Source organism: Myripristis murdjan, chromosome 17, assembly GCF_902150065.1.
Source record: "Myripristis murdjan chromosome 17, fMyrMur1.1, whole genome shotgun sequence".
NCBI lineage: Eukaryota > Metazoa > Chordata > Actinopteri > Holocentriformes > Holocentridae > Myripristis > Myripristis murdjan.
The window spans coordinates 27,336,001-27,357,395 of NC_043996.1; the positions used below are offsets into that span (position 1 = coordinate 27,336,001).

The following is a 21,395-nucleotide window of genomic DNA, read 5'->3' on the forward strand; positions in this document are numbered from 1 at the left end:
GGCTGATAAGATAAGGCCAGACATACCAATCTAGCGCCTGGCTTTCTCTGCGTAGCCCCCTTTCCATAACAAGATGCCGGAGGGGTCAGCAAGGCCATTTTCGAAGCGAGGAAGGATGGCGCTTTGTGCACTGACAAACTGGTTCTGTATGTGACAAAGGCCTTGAGAGCGTAACCAAGGAGCACAGAAACAGTACAGCAGCAACATTTATTTAAGCTGGAATCAAAGGCGTGTTGAGAAGGGCTGAGATACAGTACAAGAAATACCCGACTGCCTGTTTAATGTGGCCTCCTTTCGAACATCGTCACACAGATAATCATCCCCGTCAAAGCCAACCAACTGATTAACTCATGCTAGAAGGTAAATGCTAAGATAGGGCCTACGACTACATGTAAATCTCTCATGCAAGCAGCTTGGTTAAGTGTTTTAAAAATAAATCTGAATTGGCTGAATTGCGGCAGGAAGGAAGGCCACACTTGGCCTAAAAATGTTGGCGCCTTTGTCGAACATGTTTACAGTAGGTAAGGACACACTCCTTAGCTTTACCAGCTGATGAGACGTGGAAATACCTGACATGAACAAGGAAAGACACAAGACGAAGGAGAGGCAAAGCAGAGAAAAAGTGAGGCAGTGCCAGAGCAAAAAAAAAAAAAAAAAGGGTATAGAAAACACAGAATGGGTCATTATGGCAGAAGAAAATGCAGTTGATGAGTGACCTTTCTACCACGTCAAGCCAGAACAATGGTCCATTATGTGCCATTGTGTCCACTGTGTAATAATCCTCCCCCTTAGCGGTAATGCTGACACAACTGATAGACCACGATGAAAGGCAGGAAGTGCATGAAGGGGAACGTCCAGTGGGACAAGATGGTCGCATAAAGGCCCCTGGCGTTGATAACATGCACATCTGGACATTTTCTATAAAAGGCCAATTTGGCAACAACTATCTTCAGCCAATTTCGAGGCCGCTGCTATTTTTTTTTTTTTCCAAGGGGAATCTTGTGCAAGTTTGAGAGTTCATAGGAAGTATGCAGTGGGGAACGCCCAGCAGGCAAAGACTGCAGCATAAGGAGACCAGCAATTGATATAATACACCTCAGGACGTTTATTTAATTAAGCCGTAAGGAGGGCCACGAACATAGGACCTGCAGGTTAAGAGGGAATATCAAGGAGGACAAACCAATAATTCATTTTAGATTGGTAGATTTTAGGAATTTTAGCTGATGCTTTTACTCTGAACAACTTAAATTACTTAGCTGAAGGATTCTTACATTCATACTTACCTGTTACCCAGAGTGACTTTCCAATTACTGGACCACTTCTCTCAAAAAAAGACTCAAAAAGTCAGATTTTACCACAAATTGTGTTGCATGATAGTGTTGCCGAGTCCTGCAAGGTAAAATTCTCCCTCTGTAGTGCAAATATTTGCAGTGACACCAGGCTGATAAATTTCTCCCATACTAAAATCAGATGCCAGAAACTAAATCGAACATCTGAGGAAGCAAAGAAAAGCAACAATATTTTCTGCCTATTCGCATTAAGCACGGATTTAATCACTCTGGTGGGAGAAAATAATTCCAATCTCAAGACAGTTTGCTTATAATAACGCCGTTTAACAGTTTAAATCCATATTACTCAGAAAAAATAATCCACACGGTTGATACTCAGCAGCAGCCAATGCCTCAGTTTTAGTAAAATAAACCAGCAGTGGAAAATCAGCACTTGTGCATCCATATATACATGAAACCAGAGATATTTCATCCAAATGGATGTGAATGTTTACAGTGGATGTCACACTATTTACTTTAGGCAAACAAAGTTGAATTGAATACTGCATGCTTGAGTCCCAAATGAGCTATTATGTCCATATGAGCTTGGCCCCTGGTTTGCTTTACAAATTACCCTAAAATCATCCAAGGCACATATCGGCGTAGCATCTGACTGAGCCCTGCTCTGGATTTGTTTGTCTGGCAGGGTGGTGGAGTCCTTTGGGAACTTACACTTCAACCTGTGAGGAAATCCATCCATCTAGTCAATCAAAGCTGGATTAACCATAGCCTCTGGCAGTGTCCGATCGATACGCGCTACGCACCGCGGAGCTCCAGCTCCCACCTGAACCTTGGGAAAGCAGCTCGGTGAAACACGTCAGCCAACTGGATCATTGTTTAACTTTGAAGCAACCACAAACTTGCAGCCTCTCAGCGGGACGCCACAGTCGATATCGGTGTATCACAGCTGCTGGGTAAACAATAACAAGTGCGCTTGTGCTTTTTAGGTGCTTGGTGGCGGCTATTCATGGTTTGAGTGTGTGAAACACCAAAATGTTGTGGTATCATAAATAAGAGAATTGCTGAACAAAATACTGAATTCATGTGTTGACTTAGCCGCTGGAGCTGGAGATGGTTTGTGAAAGTACAGAACATCGAGACTGATGGTTTGATGCTGCTGGACGAGCACACACTACATTCCCCTTCAACACGGTTCCTGGGGTTCTGCACCATCAAAATGGTGCAAACTGTAAACAGTCTGCATAGAGGAAAGTGTTATTGGAGCAAATAAACCAATAAATGAATGAACCCATGAACTAATATGCACAAATAAATAGCCTGGCTTTCACCTCCCAAGCACTAAATCAGGTAATCTTATGTTTTATTGATCACCATAGGGGGAAACAAGTCACTTTTTCCTCTCTTCCATCCCAGTGAGGTCAGAGGTCAGGGTCGGACACAGAGCGGCAACCCTGAATCATTCAGGGATCAGCCGCCTTGCTCAAAGCCACTTCAAAGTTTTACCTTATTCATTTATTATTATTAACTTGAGTATGCTTGCAGACATGGTGGGCTGAGCCTTGGCTAAGAAATGCATTTTGCAATATTTTTCCTCAAATTACAGATTGCTTCAAACCCTCATTCCATTTGTTCATTCATTTTTTTTTTTTTTTTCCATTTTGCAGTGCTGCAGGATGAATCCATAGCGGATTAAATTAAGATTAAAAACACAGAAAATGCAAAGGAAGTCAGGAGGGTTTGAACACTTTCTGAGGGCACTACATCGGCCAAACTTTTCAGGAATGAAGACATTATCTCCTGACTACTACCTGTCTATTTATGAAATTATGCAAAGCGGTCCTGAGCAAGTTTCAAGGGTCCAAAAGTTGTAAAACTGCATCACCCAAACAGCTTCGGGACAGTAATGCAGAATCACATCCTGTGTTTGGTAATTACTGAACGCAACCGAGACATTTCAAGCCACGACACAATATCATAAAATCCACTGATTGGCTTAACATAAATTAATTGCCTTCAAAAGCAACGGCCTGAACTTCAAAATCCAGCTGAACAACCAAATCTTACGACGTGGCATTTGTGTTAACCTTACGCCAATTAAAAGTAAAAGACTAAGCTATTATCATATTACTGGACTAACTGCTCTGCAAGCGCGAGGAAAGAATTACAAACCAAATTTTCTTAACGAGCAACTGCAGGGCATAATGGCATTAATGACTCCTGCCCCTACACCAAGAGCATGGGAATTAATTAGCTGGCAGGGCTGTAATGGCCTTGGCATTTATAAACCGCCACCCCAAATGACTGGCACAATGCCCGCCTGACATTTAGTTTGTGAGAAAGAGAGAGAGAGAAGAAGAAGAAGAGAGAAAGAGCAAGTGAGAGAGAGAAAAGAGAGAGAGAGGATTGCTGTCTTGGGGCAGTTTGGTTTTGGGCGCTCACCCGATAACAGCAAAAGAGTCAGAATTGATGTGCTCCCTCGCCATCTGTGGTGAGTTTCTTTCGGCGTTTCTGCTGAGAATTGAGACGATAGCGCCGCCGCAGCACCTTCGCTTGTGCTCGGGGCTTTCTCACACTGTGAAACAGCCGTGGAAGACTATAAAATCAGATAGAGTCATAACCAAGGAATAAAACTCACATTAACCGCTATTGGATACAGACTTTCCCGAAGAAAATGTAATTTTTTGTAAGCTTAACAATCATTATTATTATTATTCTTTCTTTTTTTTTTCCCCTCAAAAATAGAAAAAAAAAATGAGTGCTCAGAAATTGGATGTACATGCCAAAGCAGGCACTGGAACTGAGAATATCACTACTTAGTTACAACAAAAATGTGTTTTCTCCTTCAAAACGGAAGGTGGGCAGTTTGTTCCCCTTAGCGTTTCAATTTTACTGGAAACTGAAAACAAACCGAAGCAAAGCTGGGAGAGGCGGAGGAGAGGAGGCAGTTTGGGATTTGAAATTTTGTAACCATGATCAAGGCTATTACCAAAAAATAATTAAATAATTGTATACACACATTAGCTTTTACCGTGCAAGCTTTGTCACTGTTCCCCAAGAGTAAATGAGTTATTTTCATTTCTTATGTTCACTCTGAATCATGTGTCTCGGCGGAGCAGTGGGGATATGATCATCTCTTCCCCCTCTTTGATATTTAATCCCAGCAGGGAGTCGTGTGGCCCGTCGCCTGAGCAGCAGCACCAGGCTCATCACACCCACCGCTGGGGAGCAGGACATGTGGGGAGGGGCCTCACCTCTCCTGCTCCAGCCTCATCTTCAGCGTCTCCTCCTCCGAGGCCTGCGTCTCCTCCGGCCTCCACTTGCTGGAGCCTTTCCGCTCCATCTTCTCCCCCGGCCGCTCGTCCTTACGGTGCTTCCCAAACCTGGAAATGAGCGCAAGCACAGGCAGGATCAGGAGACATCCACAAATACAGCGCTGCATTTTGGAATATGGTATTATTTTTCACTGTAATTATAGTATTAACTTTGTTTGTTCATTGGTTTGTCATTGTTATTATTGGCAGTGGTTTTCTAATTCGAGTTGATTCTCTTCGAGTGGAGCTTCCATGGTTCATGATTGGGAACATGAAGCTCTTAGAGACTGGAAACAGTGATACTGGGCTTTAAATTAATAATAATAATAATAATAATAATCATCATAATAGTAATAATGAAAAAAGCTGAACTTCGTGTTATCTTGTTCTGTTTTTCGTTTTTTCAACCTCACATTTACGTTGGATTGAGATTCCCTTCATTCACTGAATATATTTTACACAAATATTGTTTTTAGAGCCACATAATCACTTGTGTTTGCATGTCACAGCGATAACTTTTATCCAGTTGGGATCAAACTCGGGAGGTTGGCTGAGAGTCAGGAGCTTTATTATCTTTTTTTTTTTTCTTCCACATCAGTCAGAGGTCAAGGCAGGCCATTAAAATTTGTCATATGATAATAAAAGAAGCATAAACACCAAAACAGCACGTCTCGTGGGTGCAGCATCTGTCTGAGTGCATCTCTAGTTATTTATTTTCACTTGAATTGCACGTCCGTGTGCTGCACTGCAAACAGTTCGATGTGGCTCAGGATGATGAAACCCATTAAAAACCCCCATTTGAAAAATTAAAATATCCATGATTATGAATGAAGGGACCAAAAAATGCATCAGTCCTTCAGAAACGGCGCTTTTTGGTGGTCGCCACTCAACAGCGGCTCTGGGAATTTGCTCTCCTCTGTTTTTAAAAGCGACTCTGCTTTGAATTTCTGTTTTTAATCAGTTCGTCTCCGTGTTTTCCCACTGCTTCACCAACGCCAAGTCTGAGCTCTTTCTGGTGAGATGTCGCACGCCTTCAAAGATTTCACTGAAGCAGCCTCTCCTTGTTTGACTGAAACGAGGTATTTTCATCGTGGAATTGAGGCGGTTTGCGAAAAACGACCTGAGCTCCCGGTCACTCCGTCTTTTATCCGTTCGAAGGCAAAGAGGCGAGGGAAATCTAAAAAAGTCACGCCGCCGTTTCTAGTCAATATCTATCTATATTTTATCCAAGGTGACTAACAATAAGCAAACAGGTATCTTATCTACTTTCTCTGTCACCATAAAGCCACTCAGCAGCCTGAACAATAATAACAGCAGCTCAAATCTGACTCATCTATTATGCTGCATCTGTTTGTGTGCAACCGCAAAAAAACCAACAACAACAACAAAAAAAAGGAACATAAAACAAAGTTATTACTTAATAGTCCCCCCGGCACACAAATGAACTGCTCCAAAAAGCCTTTTCACAACTTCAAATCTAATTCGGCTCATATAAAGTTGGGAGTAGTAAAAGATGAGGGAGGCGTAGACGCGGCCCCATCACAGTAATTATATTCATGGGGAGGGGAGTGACGCTTAACGAAATGGGAGCTATTGCCGAGATATTTCAGGTTGATTGACTCGGTATAAAGCGGCGCCCTGTTGAAGAAATGACTTTGGCACTGCGCTCGCTTCCACAATGAACCCCCGTGATTATTCACAGGGAAATTGGTCCGCAGAGAATATCTACAACACACCGAGAGAAACCACAGAGGTGTCTAGGTGTGTGTGTGTGTGTGTGTGTGTGTCTGTGTGTGTGTGTGTTAATGAAAGAGTCAGGAGATAGGGAACAAGAGAAGAAAAATGGGCCAGAACAACAGAAGGCCAGTGAATGAAACATTAAGAGTAAGAACTTAAGTATAAAGAAAACCAAAGAAAAACTCAAGAGGTGTGCGTGTTTGAGAGAGAGAATGGGAGAAAAATGAGAGATAAAAAAGAATGGGAATGAGAGAGAAAGTCAGGAGATCAAAAGAAGAGGAGTGGCACAAAGCCAAAGCCATAAAAGTGTGTGTGTGTGTGCGCGTGTGTGTGGAAAAGAAAGAGAATAAATGGAAAGTGAATTAATGTGCGCGAGAAAGGAAGACAAAACAAAACAACAAAAAAAATGCAAAGGAAATCCTGAGAGGAGGGAGATGTGCGAGCATGAAACAGCAATCCTGATGAAAGAGAGAGAGTTAGGAACAATAGAAGATAAAGGGAATCGATGAGAGGGGGGGGAAGAAAGAGAAAAGAAAAGACAAAAAAAAAATTTAAATAAAACAAGCAAAGGAACGGCAAAGAAAACCCAGAGGTGTGGAGCGTGTAGGTGTGTAAAGACTGAACAACAAAAGAGACACACACAGAGAGAGGGGGGGGGACTGGATGGGAGAATGGAGTTAGGAAAAAAGTGAATGAACTGGCAAGTGAGAACGAGATAAAGAGACTGAAAACAAATGACAAGAACACCTAAAGGTGTGTGAATGCAGATGTGCGCATGTATATCAATGAAAGAGGAAAAAAAAAACTCAAAAAAGGAGACTGAAAACTACTGTAAGAGAAAGAGACGACAAAGCAACACAAGAGTTCCTGCTTTTTTTTTTTTTTTTTTTAAGCATTTTTCCATAAATGACTTCCACGAGCCTCAAAATGCTATTCCTCTGTGTTTTTAACGCTATTTTTCCAGCTTGGAAATGTGATGCTTGGATTTGCTGTGGAGACCCGGAGCCGAAAAGCCTCCAACGACACAAGCTGAGCGGTGTGGAGAGGAGGGGCGATCCAAACGGCAAACGTCTCAGGCGAGACATCAGGACGGACGCTAACTTTCACTTACGGGACCATGCGGCAAAAAAGTCGTTTACGCTCACATTCAGTGATAAAAATCTTGTTTGTCTTCATAATCCTACTTGTTTCCAATGCAGTTCCACTTCTCTTAGGATTTTTTTCCAGGTACAGTGGTCCCTCGTTTATCGCGGGAGTTACGTTCTAAAAATAACCCGCAATAGGCGAAATCCGCGAAGTAGTCAGCTTTATTTTTTACAATTATTATAGATGTTTTAAGGCTGTAAAACCCCTCACTACACACTTTATACACTTTTTTCAGACAGGCATTAACATTTTCTCACTTTTCTCTCTTGTTTAAACTCTCAAAGTTCAAACCTTCGTAGAAAAATGAGTCCAGTATTATAGAATGAACGCATTCTGTACTGTACAGGAGACACGGCACGGAGGAGATTGATTGACAATGGTCTACAGTCCCTTAGCCAATCAGGACGCAGAACACAATACGCTGTTAAAAAAAAAAAAAAAAAAAAAAAAAAAGGTGAACCACGTTATAGCGAGGGACAACTGTATAAACATGATGTGATGCAATATAGACGACAGGAGCTGCGTGTGATGTGTCCAAACAGGACGCACATCCAAAAAAAAAAAAAAAAATCGCCTGTCATCCTCCTGATTCAAGACGGCCAGAAAGATGGGAAAACAGACGACGACATGAAGGCCCAGCTCAGATCGGAACCCAGGGCGTCACTACCAACTGAGCTAAAAATCAAAATGAATCCCTGAACATGTATCACATGGCATACATAGGTTTGTGAGAACCAGAAAAATCTGACAGTGGGATGAGATAATCTCGCTTATTTCCAATGCGGTTTGACTTCTTTCAGGATTTTTTCTTTTTAAGGCAGATCAGCCCATCAGGATCAAGAATGTGATGCTTGATTCAAGAATATTCTAGGAAAAATTTGATTAGTATTAGTAGTAGAGTAAAAAATGGGATTATGTCATACAATTGGAAGATTTTTTTACTTGTTTGAGTAAAAACAAGATTTTAAAACTGAAGATCAGACAAAACTTAAGATTTTTTTGCGCCGCTTGTCGACTCTTTACATTTAATTTGCTCATCAGGGATCGGCACAGAACACGGACACTCGCCGGCTTCTGCTGCACACTCAGTTCTTGACTGACACAAGTCATAAAATATGGATTCCTATAAAGCAGTGGTTCTCAAAGTGAGGTCCAGGGACCCCCAGGAGTCCCTGAGGACGTTCCAGAGGATCCCAAACCAAACAGAGTCGTTTAGTTTCACTGTAATTCAATTCAACTGACCTTAGCACAGTATAAAAATGTGCTATTATACTATAAGTGTCAATATCAACATAATGCAGCTTTGTATTTGTGCTGTGCAATGTGTGTACAATTTAAAATCCAAACAAAACTTCATATCAGGGTTCCTTGGACAAAATGACATGGACTGAGCCTTCGCCTAATGACAGTTAATTTGAGTCTGTAATGTGAAAAAGTTTGAGAACCACTGATTTAAAGCATGCTGTTTGTGTAATTCCTTGATATTCCCTGTCCGGCACATTCCTCCAATCTAAATTTTTCATATTTCATTAACTTCACAACCCTTGGGAACGCTGCAAGAGAAAAAAAACATTTCACAATAACAGTTGTCGACGCCAAGGGAGAGCAAAACCCAAGTGTAAGAAAGCCGAGGGATGAGAGCGGGGAGGAGAAACTGCGGCGGCCGGACCGCAGACGAAGGTCCATTACTTGATTAATTTAACTGCGGCCGTCTGAAGAGCGAAGCCGGACCGCCCGGAGTGACGGCTCGCCGTTAATGCTGAGAGCGGGGCGATCGATCACAGCGAGCGACGGCTGACACTTCTCTCTCTCCACGCCACTAACTTTCATTAACAGCCCCTTAAAAAACAGCCTAACTCTCCTTGACACACGCACACACACACACACACACACACACCATCACACCGTCACACCAAGATTTATGACTGGATGGGAAAACTTTGACGAGGAGACGGGAGTATCAGCCGTGACACCGCGGCATTTCATAATCTTAATCTTGCAGGCACAGTTAGGCCCGGCTCGTCACGTGCGTCAGCGTGCACAGGCGGCGATGAACGGACTCGGCCGCGGTTTTTGTGGTTTTGGGGAGAAAACGTCAAAATGTCAAGGACTCCGCTGATTCAGTTCGATTCAGGAATGCAACTGCTCGTCCCTTTTAACAAGACCAGAAGTGCAAACAAGTGTCAGTGAAGCACGCCGACAGAATCTGGGATCAAATCAAGTGATTAAAGCCGATAAAATATGCACACAGCCCGATGGGAAATGTTAAGGACGCTGATGATAATCCGCGAAATGAAGATATTCTTGATTCTTGACACTTACACTGCAAAAACTCAAAATCTTACCAAGATTATTTGTCTTATTTCAAGTCAAAAATGTCTTATTACTAGTCAAAATATCTCATTACACTTAAAATAAGACATGATAATGAGATATTTTGACTAGAAATAAGACATTTTTGACTTGAAATAAGACAAATAATCTTGGTAAGATTTTGCGTTTTTGCAGTGTACTCCAACAAGATGACTACGGAGTTTATTTTGTGCATTTAAGAAAATGCAAAAATAAATAAGAGTGCAAACCAAAATGCTGGGGTTGATTGTATTTGTTTATTAAAATGATAAAAAAAAAACAAAAAAAAAAGGAAAAAAAAAGAAATGTTGGAGCTCATTGTTCATTTTTGTTTCCATTTCTGGTTTGCAATCCCATTTATTTGTGGGTGTTATGTATATGTAGATCATAAATGTACAAAATAAACTCCGCTGGTGACTGATAGCACTAAAGTAAAGCCCGCCGCTGAACATTACTATTTATGAGCTATTTCAAGTGTAAATGATTTGCGTTTCTTAACTACAGAGCGGCGAACGTCGGCTCACTGTTCTTTTGAAAATGAAATGAAACCTTCAGACGTATCGACTGTTTAACTCCTAATCCCCTCCGCGGGGTGAAAAACACCATTACTGCGAGGATGCAGACGGTTTTTCCAGTGTCAAATTGGAAAAGCGACATGAATGAAGCGCAGAAAGAGTGTGATTACGAGACGCGGCAGATGCAGCCAAGTCAGAGGGAAAATAACTTTCTTTCAAATGGCGAGGAATTTGTCTTTGAGGATGTCTTGGTGACAGCTGACAGAGTAACACAGAGCGAGCTGACAGACATGTTTCAGGGACAACTAGACCCTGCGTGTGTGTGTGTGTGTGTGTGTGTGTGTGTGTGTGTGTGTGTGTGCCAGCATGTATTGTTCTCCTTATTCACATTTTCGAAATTTCAGCTGGCATTATGTGGAGTGAGACACAGTCAGCACAACCTTTCCAAAAGATGAATATCCCAGATTACTAATATTACAAGTAAGTGAGAGTGAGGAGATCCAAAGCCACAGCTAATACATTTATGTGAACAGCAACACTTTTGCTTTTAGGGATGAACTCATTCCTTTAAGAATGAAGCATAAACAACAACGCCGACTACGATTTCAGTTTAGACGTCGGCGTTAACAAACACGTAACTTCATGTCTTCGTTGATGCTGTTGTTTTATTCTGCATTTAATATGACCTCATCTTTGTTAAAGTCACTGTTCAAGTCAGGTTAAATGACCTAAATTTATAATTCATGTTAACTTAAGCATTTGTTCATGTGACTTTAACAGTAACTAAGCTTTGTTAATATTTTTATTCATGTTTATTTAACCCTTCTTTTATGTTCAAATTTACGAACATCTTTTATGTTTGGGGTCAAGTGGAGAGCTCCCACCCATGTTCAGTATTTAGGCTAATCTTCTAATTATGTTAGTTACTTGTATCCATTTGTACCTATTTAATGTTTTCACATATCTGGCATGTTTATTAATTTGTTTTGTGCTTTCTATAATTTGGTATTATTGTGAATCACTTGTAATTGGTTAGCCAGTGCACAAGACAGCTCCTCCCTATTTAAAGATGGCTCCTTGCCACCGTTCAGCATTTGTCTTAGGAAGGTCTGAGGACCGAAACGTCACTTTAATAAATACTTTATGCAAGTTAATCAGTGTGCGGGATTCCTCCTCCTTTTACACTTGAGTCGGGACACTCCCAGTCCGACGCACCTGAAAAAAACGGATGTGCGGAGACACCTCTCCATGTTTGGGGTCAGCAATTTAAACCTCCACAAAATTATTATAACTAAAATTGTTACCAAAGTTTATGTGTCAGGTACTTTATGTTTCTTGGTTGACGACCTAAATAGCCCTTTAAATAAAACATAACTCCCCCCCACCCCCACTTATACATCCAGTATTCCTGTTACGCCACTATGGAAAAATATGCAAATCAGCATCAAATCTCACTGATTGACCTAAAATTGGAAAGAAATATGAATTTTTGGTGTTTTAATGGCTTTATATTATTTCTAAGTACAGATTTTTGTTATTTATAACCGATCCGTTACAAAGTGTGTACAGGACGTTGAAAACATATCATCATGTGAATTTCATGTTTACCCAGTAGTGCTCATTACATTAGGAAAAGTCATTAAATATGAAGCAAAAAAAATGATGTTGATCGTTTATTTAGAGACATTAAAAATTGGCTGGGGTCAAACTGACCCCAAACATAATAGGAGGGTTAATGTTAGTAAATGCATGAGTTAACACTAATTAATGAACAATAATCTCCTCAACCCCGTGGTCCCATCGTCGGCTTCGTCCTCACAACTGCATTCTGCATGGCCGAGCTCTGTTCACACCCACAGCACTTTGTTTTGAATTCTAGTGGAGAACCCAAGGTGACATGTCCTGTTGAACTACTGAGAAATATGTATAAATTAATGCACAAGACATGTAGATATTTCCTATTTGATGTGATGCTGCAGCCGTAAAACAGCGGCATCTTGGGTTTGAATATTTCACCCTATAGAAGTGTGATGCAGCTTCAGTGAAGCTCTGCAGCCACACACACACAGATGGATGTGACATTAGTGCAAAATATGGAAAAAGCAAGAACTCTGAAGCTTTTTGAGGAGAAATATAGAAATCTGAGTTCAAGAGGTTAATGTAAAGTGTTGCCTTGTGACCCTTGAAGTGCTGCGGCGTGGACGGCGACGGCTGAGATTCCCTGTTGTCAGTATGTCAAGTCAATAACAAATCCCTATGAAATATGAGCAGGGCATGATGCGTGAACTGTGCTTTGCATCTCCCTCCCCTCGGGGAGCTTCATCCCAGATCCGGGCGTGTTTTTGGGTTCATGAAGCAAACCCGACGGCAGACGGCGAGGGCGATCAAAAACAGGCCTCACGGCGCTGCTCCTGCGCCACGTTACAAAGCTCATCGCAGCGTGAGCCTTTTCTGAGCCTGAGCTTGTTCACTTGTACATGAGGGGAAACACACACACACACAGACACACACACAGACACACACACAGCGCACAAAAACCAGTACAAAATTAGCACAGCCCTCGAATTTCTGGGCAGCAACCGTGTTCGCAAGTGCCAAGCTGACAGATTGGGTGTTGCTTCGGAGTCCAAGTGATGATCAGAGAGTGGGAGGAGAGAGAGAGAAAGAGAATGAGAGAGGGAGAGAGAGAGAGGGGAGAGAGAGAGAGAGAGCGAGAGAGGTAGATGGGGAGTTGGCAGGGTGCTCTGTTGGAAGGGGTTGATGGTAATGAGGCTTTGATTGGGACTGAGTGTGAGGCCTTCGAGACATGAGAGGGTCAGGCGGTGGCAGCTCTGTTGATGACACACACACACACACACACACACACACTCACACACACACTCCCCTGCCTCTTACAAGCCTCCCACTCCCGATCCCACCTGCTCATACATGCAAATATACATGAAAGTATGAAAGCTACAAGCTCCTCTCACTCTCTCTGTCTCTCTCTCTCTCTCTCTCACACACACACACACACACACACACACACACATGAGTCACTGGGAGCTCTTGACATGTTGTAAAGCCACTTTTGGGGAACTAACTCACTCAAACGACAGAGGGGGGGGTGAGACGGGGGTCCACTTTCATACACTCTTAAAAAAAGAACCGTCAACAAGTGCCGTGTGTGTGTTTTGGGCCAACGCTCGCATTAGCATTCCATCTTAACACCAAAACGTGCTCACACATGCACTGCTAATCATTTACAAAGTGGGTTTTACATTTTATTATCTGCAAGGCACCTGTCAGTCAAACAGCGTATTTGATGGAGCGTGAGTTTCTGTAGGTGGCGCTGTTTTCTCTGTCTGCTCGGTCATGGTGGCTAAAGCTAAAGGCTAAAAGATAAAGCCTTTGCAGATTATTATTTTAAAGCTCCTCCTCCATCATCTGTCCGTGCAAAAACCCACGACTCTAACTTTGGACAAAAACAACACGGAGCTCCAGAGAGCCCACTTTACAAAATCAAGCGGCTGTTTATAGTCACTGTTGCTCAATTCCCTTTGTTTGGATGACAGGCTCAGTGCTGTGTCGTAACTTCCTCAAAAAACAAGCTGGCAGGCCCAACTGAGGTTTACGTGGGGCGGTATCCCTCCGCCGCACAAAGTAGACCTGAACCGAGCTGCAGCTGTGGAGCTCGCGCTGCTGCTGCACTGGATGGATCAAAGTGAAAACGTAACCTCCACTGCCCATGACTGAAATATCAGGCTTAGACTAGGATTAACCCTCCTATTATGTTTGAGGTCAATTTGACCCCAGCCAATGTTTAATATCTCTAAATAACATATTATTATTATTATTTTTTTTTTGCTTCATATTTATTGAGTTTTCCTAATGTAATGGGCACTACCAGGTAAACGTGAAATTCACATGATGATATGTTTTCAATGTCCTGTACACACTTTGTAACGCATCGGTTATAAATAACAAAAATCTGTACTTAGAAATAACATAAAACCATTAAAACACCAAAAATTAATATTTCTTTCCAATTTTAGGTCAATCAGTGAGATTTTATGGTGATTTGCATATTTTTCCATAGTGGTGTAATAGGAATACTGGATGTATAAGTTGGGGTGGGGTTAGGTCATCAACAAAGAAACATAAAGTACTTGACACATAAACTTTGATAACAATTTTAGTTATAATAATTTTGTGGAAGTTTAAACTGCAGGGGTCAAACTGAGCCCAAACATAAAAAATGTTCGTAAATTTGAACTTAACAGGAGGTTAAAAAAGAAAAAAAAATGATACACTGTAAATATATGGTAAATATATAGAGTAAAAAACAAAAGCAAAATCACACATGTCCTTTAAGCTGACAAAAATGATTTCCTAAGTAAAATAGAGACGGCTTGACGAGAGCGCAGCGTCTTTTCAAAGTGCAGTGTCATCTCTTCCAGTAAACGCTGGGCTGGGATCAAACCGGCGGTCAGGCGGAGTTTTAATGGAGCAGATCAGCGATGTGGCCGATATCGAGCGGATCAGAGCTCCATAACGCTGATGTTTTGACAACGCAAGCCGATCGTTATCGTCTGAGATGAGAGGAGGACGGCTTAGTTAGTGGAGAGAGAGAGGGAGAGTCAGTGTGTGTGTGTGTGTGTGTGTGTGAGGTGGGTGAGCACTGCAGTGTCTCTCTGTGTTGTGCATGCAAGTCACCCATCCTTGCAAGTTTGTGCAGTGTGTGCATGCAGAGCCTCTGTGTGTGACCCAGTGTGTAAAACAGACCTCTGTGTGTGTGTGCATACAGTGTGTATGTGCACAATGTGTGTTTAAAATATGTGTGTGTGTCATGGTAGATACTCCAGTGTGTGTATGTGCTCATTTGTGACCAAGGAATTCTCCCTGTGTGTGGCGTATTGATTACTACACTGTGCGTGCATGTGTGTGTGTGAGTGTGAAATATGCCTGCATGTGTGCATAATGCATGTAGTTCAGTGATTACAGTGTGTGTGTATGTGTATGTGTGAGCTCCCTAGTAATTACTCCAGTGTGTGTGTGTGTGTGTGTGTGTGTGTGTGTGAGTGAAAACTGTGCCTGCATGTACGAGTTTGCAGTGTTTGTGCATGTGCAGCCCACTGATTACCCTGTGTGTGTGTGTGTGTGTGTGTGTGTGTGTGTGTGTGTGTGTGTGTGTGTGTGTGTGTGAGTGAGTGTGTGTGTGTGTGTGTGTCTCTGATTGCCTTCCATGAGTCTCTGTGCTCTGCTAATAGAGAGCTGGTGTCATCTAAAACAGTCCCACCTGCATCACACTGAGCCCTGCGAGCTGCTTCCCTACGGGGTCCCAGAGGGCCAAAAAAGCTCAGCATCACCTTTTGACAGCCGAGACCGTCGCTCTCATTCACACACACACACACACACACACTCACACACACTCACACACACACCGTCTCTCTCTCTGCTTCTGTCAATGCCCCCTGCCTCAGTCCATCACTCTTGTCTTTTTACAGGCCCTCTCTCTCTCCCCTTCTCTCGACAAGTTTCCTACAGGGCCTCAAAAGGAACAAATGTGCTTGTGATTTTTCACGCCTGGACACACACACACACACACACACACACACACACACACACAATATTTTTAGAAAGCAGAGAATCCCAAAGCAGCAAGCCAAAATGTTGACCAAGACACTGGAAGCTTTGTTCGAGCAAGGTTGGCTAAAATGAGATTTAACTAAAATAACTAAGATATTCTTTACCTTCAGTCACATCTGTTTGATTTAAAATGGAAAAGCAGGTGCAAATGCAACAAGGCAGAGGTCATAAATTGTCAGTAACAGGATCGGTAACAGTGATAACATTCATTTTTTTTATGTTTATGTCACTGCAGCTCCAGTCAGCCCCACAGTGTCTGACACAGCGGGGAGGACGGGGTTAAATCTAATATGCTGCATATTCCTCACACACTTTAATCAACACAACTGAACATTATGACTGTGAGCAATTAACTTACCGAGGACCTTTTTTCTCCAATTCCCCATTAAACTTTTATGCTCATATTAAACGTAACAATCTCAGACATTTAATGGAAAAAAAAAATAAAAAATCAGACGGATTTCTAATATGCATTGTTTTAATTTGTAAACCATTTATGGATTTGCATGTGTTGTAATTTTACACAATGGTTATTATAATGTGTATGCTACATTTTGCTTCGCTTGGGATGAAAATTCGCTGTCTAGCTATTTTATCGATGCATCAATGCTTATGAATCGGGAAGTTTATAATTGTGTGCGGCCCCCGGTAAATAAATAAGTAAAATATCATTTTGGTTTTTTAATTGGTCTTAAGTTAAAATCCAGGTTGCAATAAACACTGGAGGAAAAAATGTGGCTTTCTGAAACTTGCACACATACCACTGAATGACTCTCTCTCTCTCGCTCTCTCTCTCATTCACTGTCTACCTCGCTCTACCTTTCTTTAACGTCTCTTGCTTTGCTTTCATTATCTCAGTCTCTCTCTCTCTCTCTCTCCATCCTCCTCCACCTTGCTTGACCTCTCAATTTCTCTTCTCAAACCCCGTCCGTTATAGCAGACCTCCTTCACCTCCGTCTCATTCACTTTCCGTCCCTTTCCCTCTCACCCTTTCTTACCCCCTCCCTCCTCTCCCGCCGTCATTCTGTCTGTCTCTCCCTTTCTCTTTCACTCTTGCCGTCTTTCTCTCCTCCTCCTTTTCTTTCTCTCTCCATCCCGACGGACCTCATTACTTTCCTCTCTCAAACAACAGTCACAGCTCTCCCTTCCCTGTCACTGCCACTTTGGCTAATATGATGTATAGATATATTACTGGCCCGGGCCCAGAGGCTTATCAGCCAATCAGACGGTGGGAGGGTGGATCAAAAGGCCCCGGACCAGGGAGCCGGTGGTAATGGGGACCGAGAGAGGGGAGGCGCTGCACGCTCTGTGGCTAATGGTGTGTGTGTGTGTGTGTGTGTGTGTGTGTGTGTGTGAGTGTTTCTGTCAGGTTAGCGAGAGGAGATTGTTTAGACAGGTGAAATGTTGGAGGGCGCAGAGAGAGAGAATTAATGCCGGAGGAAATGAGGCTCAAGGGTCGAGTTGTCTGGTAGCCCAATTAGGATTTGCACAAACCTCTCGGTGCCGCGGCTGCACGGCTCAGGCCCGAAAACGGCGCTTGGCAGACGCGCAGTGAGGCACATTCAGGTTTTCTCTCAGTTTGGCCGAACGTACCATAAACCATTTGGTGGACGCTTTTATGTGGAGTGAGCGGCAGCAGCAGAAGTGGATGCATTTTCATTATGGCCGGGAACAGAAACCCTGATGTTAGTGCCTCTCTCTGCCTACTGAAGCACACAGGAGAGTGCAAAACTCTGTGCAGGTGATAGTGTGTGATCGGTGCGCTGACACTGAACGCAACCCGATCATTACCCGATCCCCAATTCAGGAAGAAGCAAACAGATCTGTGAGTTAGGCTTTATGTTTATGGACGCGTAAATAAAAAATCTCCCTGATACACAGTGTACTTGCAAGGACGCAGCAGTGCAAAACACTCTTCCTACTTACATTGTGTTCTTTGTGAGTACACCGTGTGCTCTGGCCTCCCAGCTGGCACAAATTTCTTGATCAAAATTAGAACACGCTTCATATTCGAAGGCCTTTTTTTTTATTATTATTATTATTAAAGTTGATTATTTGGTTTTTTTTCTGTGGTGACAATGAATGGAACATAAACACAATGGAAAAATAAATCTTAAATTTGGTGAATAACGACTGTGGTTATTGATTTCTTAAAGTGAGGGGCGACAAAATTCAATGGTTAAGCCGTGGTTTGTCCAAAAGAATCGGTCCAGTTCCCTGACTGGAACGGACTTTCCAGAAACCCTGCCTAAACCTCACGCCGATCACACACACGACCGTATCTTAAACATTTTAAAGTTTTTTAGGATATATTTAATGAGGAGTTGTCTTGTTTTCATGTGCTGTAAAGACACTGTGACTATTTTAAAACAGTTTTCACAGGACGTTGGTCAGAGCTTTGTGGTCTTACCTGAACATGTCCCCCAGTCCTTTCAGCATGCCCTTCTTGGCTTTGCTCTTGTCTTTCTCCTTCCCTCCCTCCTGCTTCTTCTTCTCCTTCACTCCCTTGTCTTTCTTCTTCTCCTCTTTGGTGCGGTTGGTGCCGTTGACCAGGGGTTTGTCGGTGCCGGCCAGCGGGGTCAGGTCGGCCACCGTGGACACAGAGTCCCTCCCGGATCGTGAACTCTCCTCTGTATCCTCCTCCACTGGAGAGAGAGAGAGAGAGGGAGAGAGAGAGAGAGAGAGACATAGAGGGAGAGAGGGGTGAGAGATGAAGATCACATCATGTTCCATGCCTGTTTTTACCGCAGGCATAGGCGATTCTGCAGCACATATGAAAATGTAGGAGTCTAATAAAATAACGATACAAGTGTTCTTATATGTGCAATTAATTCAATGCCCTAAACCTTCCCAATACAATTTAATAGCATATTGCAAGTGATTGAAGAGCTTTGTTCCACCGTGAGATAGCCACCATTACAGGCCATTAGACACCTACTCTTACCAAATGATTAATAGCACAACATTAACTGTAATTTTATGGCACGACGGCAGGTACTATAACTCCAATATCAAATGCAATAAAGCATCCGAGATGTGCTTCAAAAATAGACTAAAAAAGACAACTACTCGGACGAAATGATTAATATAAAATGAAAAAAAATTCTCATATTTTCTTCGTTTTTAGGGATAGTGACTGAATTCTTGGTTGACCGTGTTCTTTTACAGATTATAGTCCCACTTTGCTAAAATCTTTAACGTGCGCAAACCCAACTGCAAAAACCCTCGATTGGTCCAGAAGATTGGTCTTACACCCATTACAATTTTAATACTGACTTTCAACAAGAACATTTCAATACCCACCAACATTTTTATTAAACGGGGACCTAATTATGGACAATAAAATTTGAGCTATTGAACGATGAAATGAATGGTAATGATTTTGTTTCAGAAATTAATGTAAAGGGTCTTGTAATTGGACCTGTCCAGGATGTTTCCCTGCCTTCCGCCCAATGAGCACTGGGATAGGCTCCAGCAACCCCCCGCGACCCTTGTGAGGATAAGCGGTTTGGACAATGGATGGATGGATGGTCTTGTAATTGAATTCTTTACATGTTTTGGATGCTTTCAGGTGTTTTTGTGTTTAGCGCACCAATTCTGCAACTAAATCTCAATCAATTACTGGCATAAAATCACATATAAAAATTCCACTGACTGCTGTTGAAGATGACGAGAAAGGGGACTTCGTGTATTTTGCTCTGTCCTAACCTAATGGCACTGACAGATTGTCTTTGTCCCTTGAATATATTAACCTCACTGCTCCTCGCCATCGAGAAAAACAATTCTATATTTGTCTGGAAGGCGGCAGCTTAATGCACGAGCGCTCTTCCTGACAGGGCACTAGTCAGTGTCGGGTCTTTATCCGTATTCCTGACGCGTCCTGTCTAAGGAGCCCGATGATATTTACAGCGCGCCGCGTTTGACAACATCTAAACCCAGTGAATGCTTACATTCTGAGTCAGCGATATGCCATTGCCACAAGCGGTGAGGAAATCGACTGGCAGACATTCAGTGTTAGTCACACTGCTGTCACTCCCATGCACGAGCGGGGATGCCACGTCAGGATTTCGGTGACTGACACATCCATTAGTTCCAATAAACACTGATATAATGCATTATCGGTGCAGCGTTAGTGGAGTATCTACATCAGTGTCATTTCAGGCACCCACAATGCAATGTCACTGAACTCGTCAAGGCAAGATTTCAACATTTGAGACATTTGAATGAGCATACAGGACGCTTTGACACGTCCTCCAACGGTTGACGGATACCTCGGGTGTTTTGGTGTTCAAACCTGTGATCCTGCGGTAACGGGACAGACTGGCTAACCGCTAGGCCGCCCTGTGAACGTCTAACATCTTACATGTCTCCATGCCCTCGTCATCCTCCTCCATGGTGGCGGGCCGGTCGTAGGACTTGTCGATGGCCGCCCTGAAGCTCTCGTTGCAGCCCCGCCCCCTGATGATGCGTGGGCGGGGCCTGTGGAAGGGGAGGTCCCCGTTGAGGGTTACCTCGGCAACGGCCGTCTGGAGGCTCTCGAGAGAGCTGGACTTTTTCAAGCCGAGAGACGGTCCAACATCTTTGGTAGAGGAACCTGTGAGGCAGGAGGACATGGATGAAGTGAAACGGCCAAAATATTCAGACAAAAACCTGACTCTGCCTGTGGTTGGAGCTTTTCTAAAGTCACTTTATCCTTCATCTGTCCTGCATTAACACTTTTGTCGAGTGGTAGCCATTCAAGAATCCACTCTTTTTAGCAAGTTCTGACAAATGAAAGGGGATGGAAACTCGAGAAACTTGCAGGCAGCTTCTCTTGGGGAAAGCAGCAGTTCAGCAAAAATGCAGTAAAAAGTGGGACTTCTCATTGTCTACATCACATAAGTCGTCCCAATAAATTAATAACTAATAAATCTTTGCTTGAAGAACCCAGGGGAAGAGGGATGCTTACGTATGTTGACCTACAGGCAAATTTTTTCAGACACAATCTTTTATAAAGCAATGAAAAAGAACTTCTTCCAAAAGAAAGCTGGTGAGTTGTCCTAATTTATCTTGGATATAAAGACTGCTTCCCCAAAAGGACTGGGGGAGAAGAACTTTTTTGTTCATATCGTCACAATTTAAATTCTGAATCAAACACATCAATCTGTCACAACGCTAAGCAGCAGGCAAACTGGACACGAAACCTCAAGTCTGCTCTCATTTTGTTTCCATGCCATGTTGCTTCGACTAAAGTATCTTTGCTTCATCGACCACTCAGTCGTGAATCCGATCCCTGTTATATCCTATTCTGAAGAAACTTCCTAATAAGTAAGTTTGTCAGTATCTGTCTGACAGCCTTGTTTGGGTGCGACTGTGGCTTTAAATCTTCAAGGACACAGAGGATGACGGAGGACGATCCGCTGAAACAAGAGCTGCCC

General features: G+C 42.8%; 1 protein-coding gene across 1 annotated transcript in view; it reads right to left on the reverse strand.

Moving 5' to 3' along the window:
- pard3ab (par-3 family cell polarity regulator alpha, b) overlaps positions 1–21,395 on the reverse strand; it is a 271,360-nt gene that overhangs the window by 12,886 nt on the left and 237,079 nt on the right. The window contains exons 21-23 of the mRNA XM_030075049.1: positions 20,342–20,572; positions 18,389–18,623; positions 4,541–4,669 (exon numbers count right to left, since the gene is read on the reverse strand). Of these exons, the coding sequence (XP_029930909.1) occupies positions 4,541–4,669; positions 18,389–18,623; positions 20,342–20,572 (595 nt within the window). The remainder of the gene's footprint in view (positions 1–4,540; positions 4,670–18,388; positions 18,624–20,341; positions 20,573–21,395) is intronic.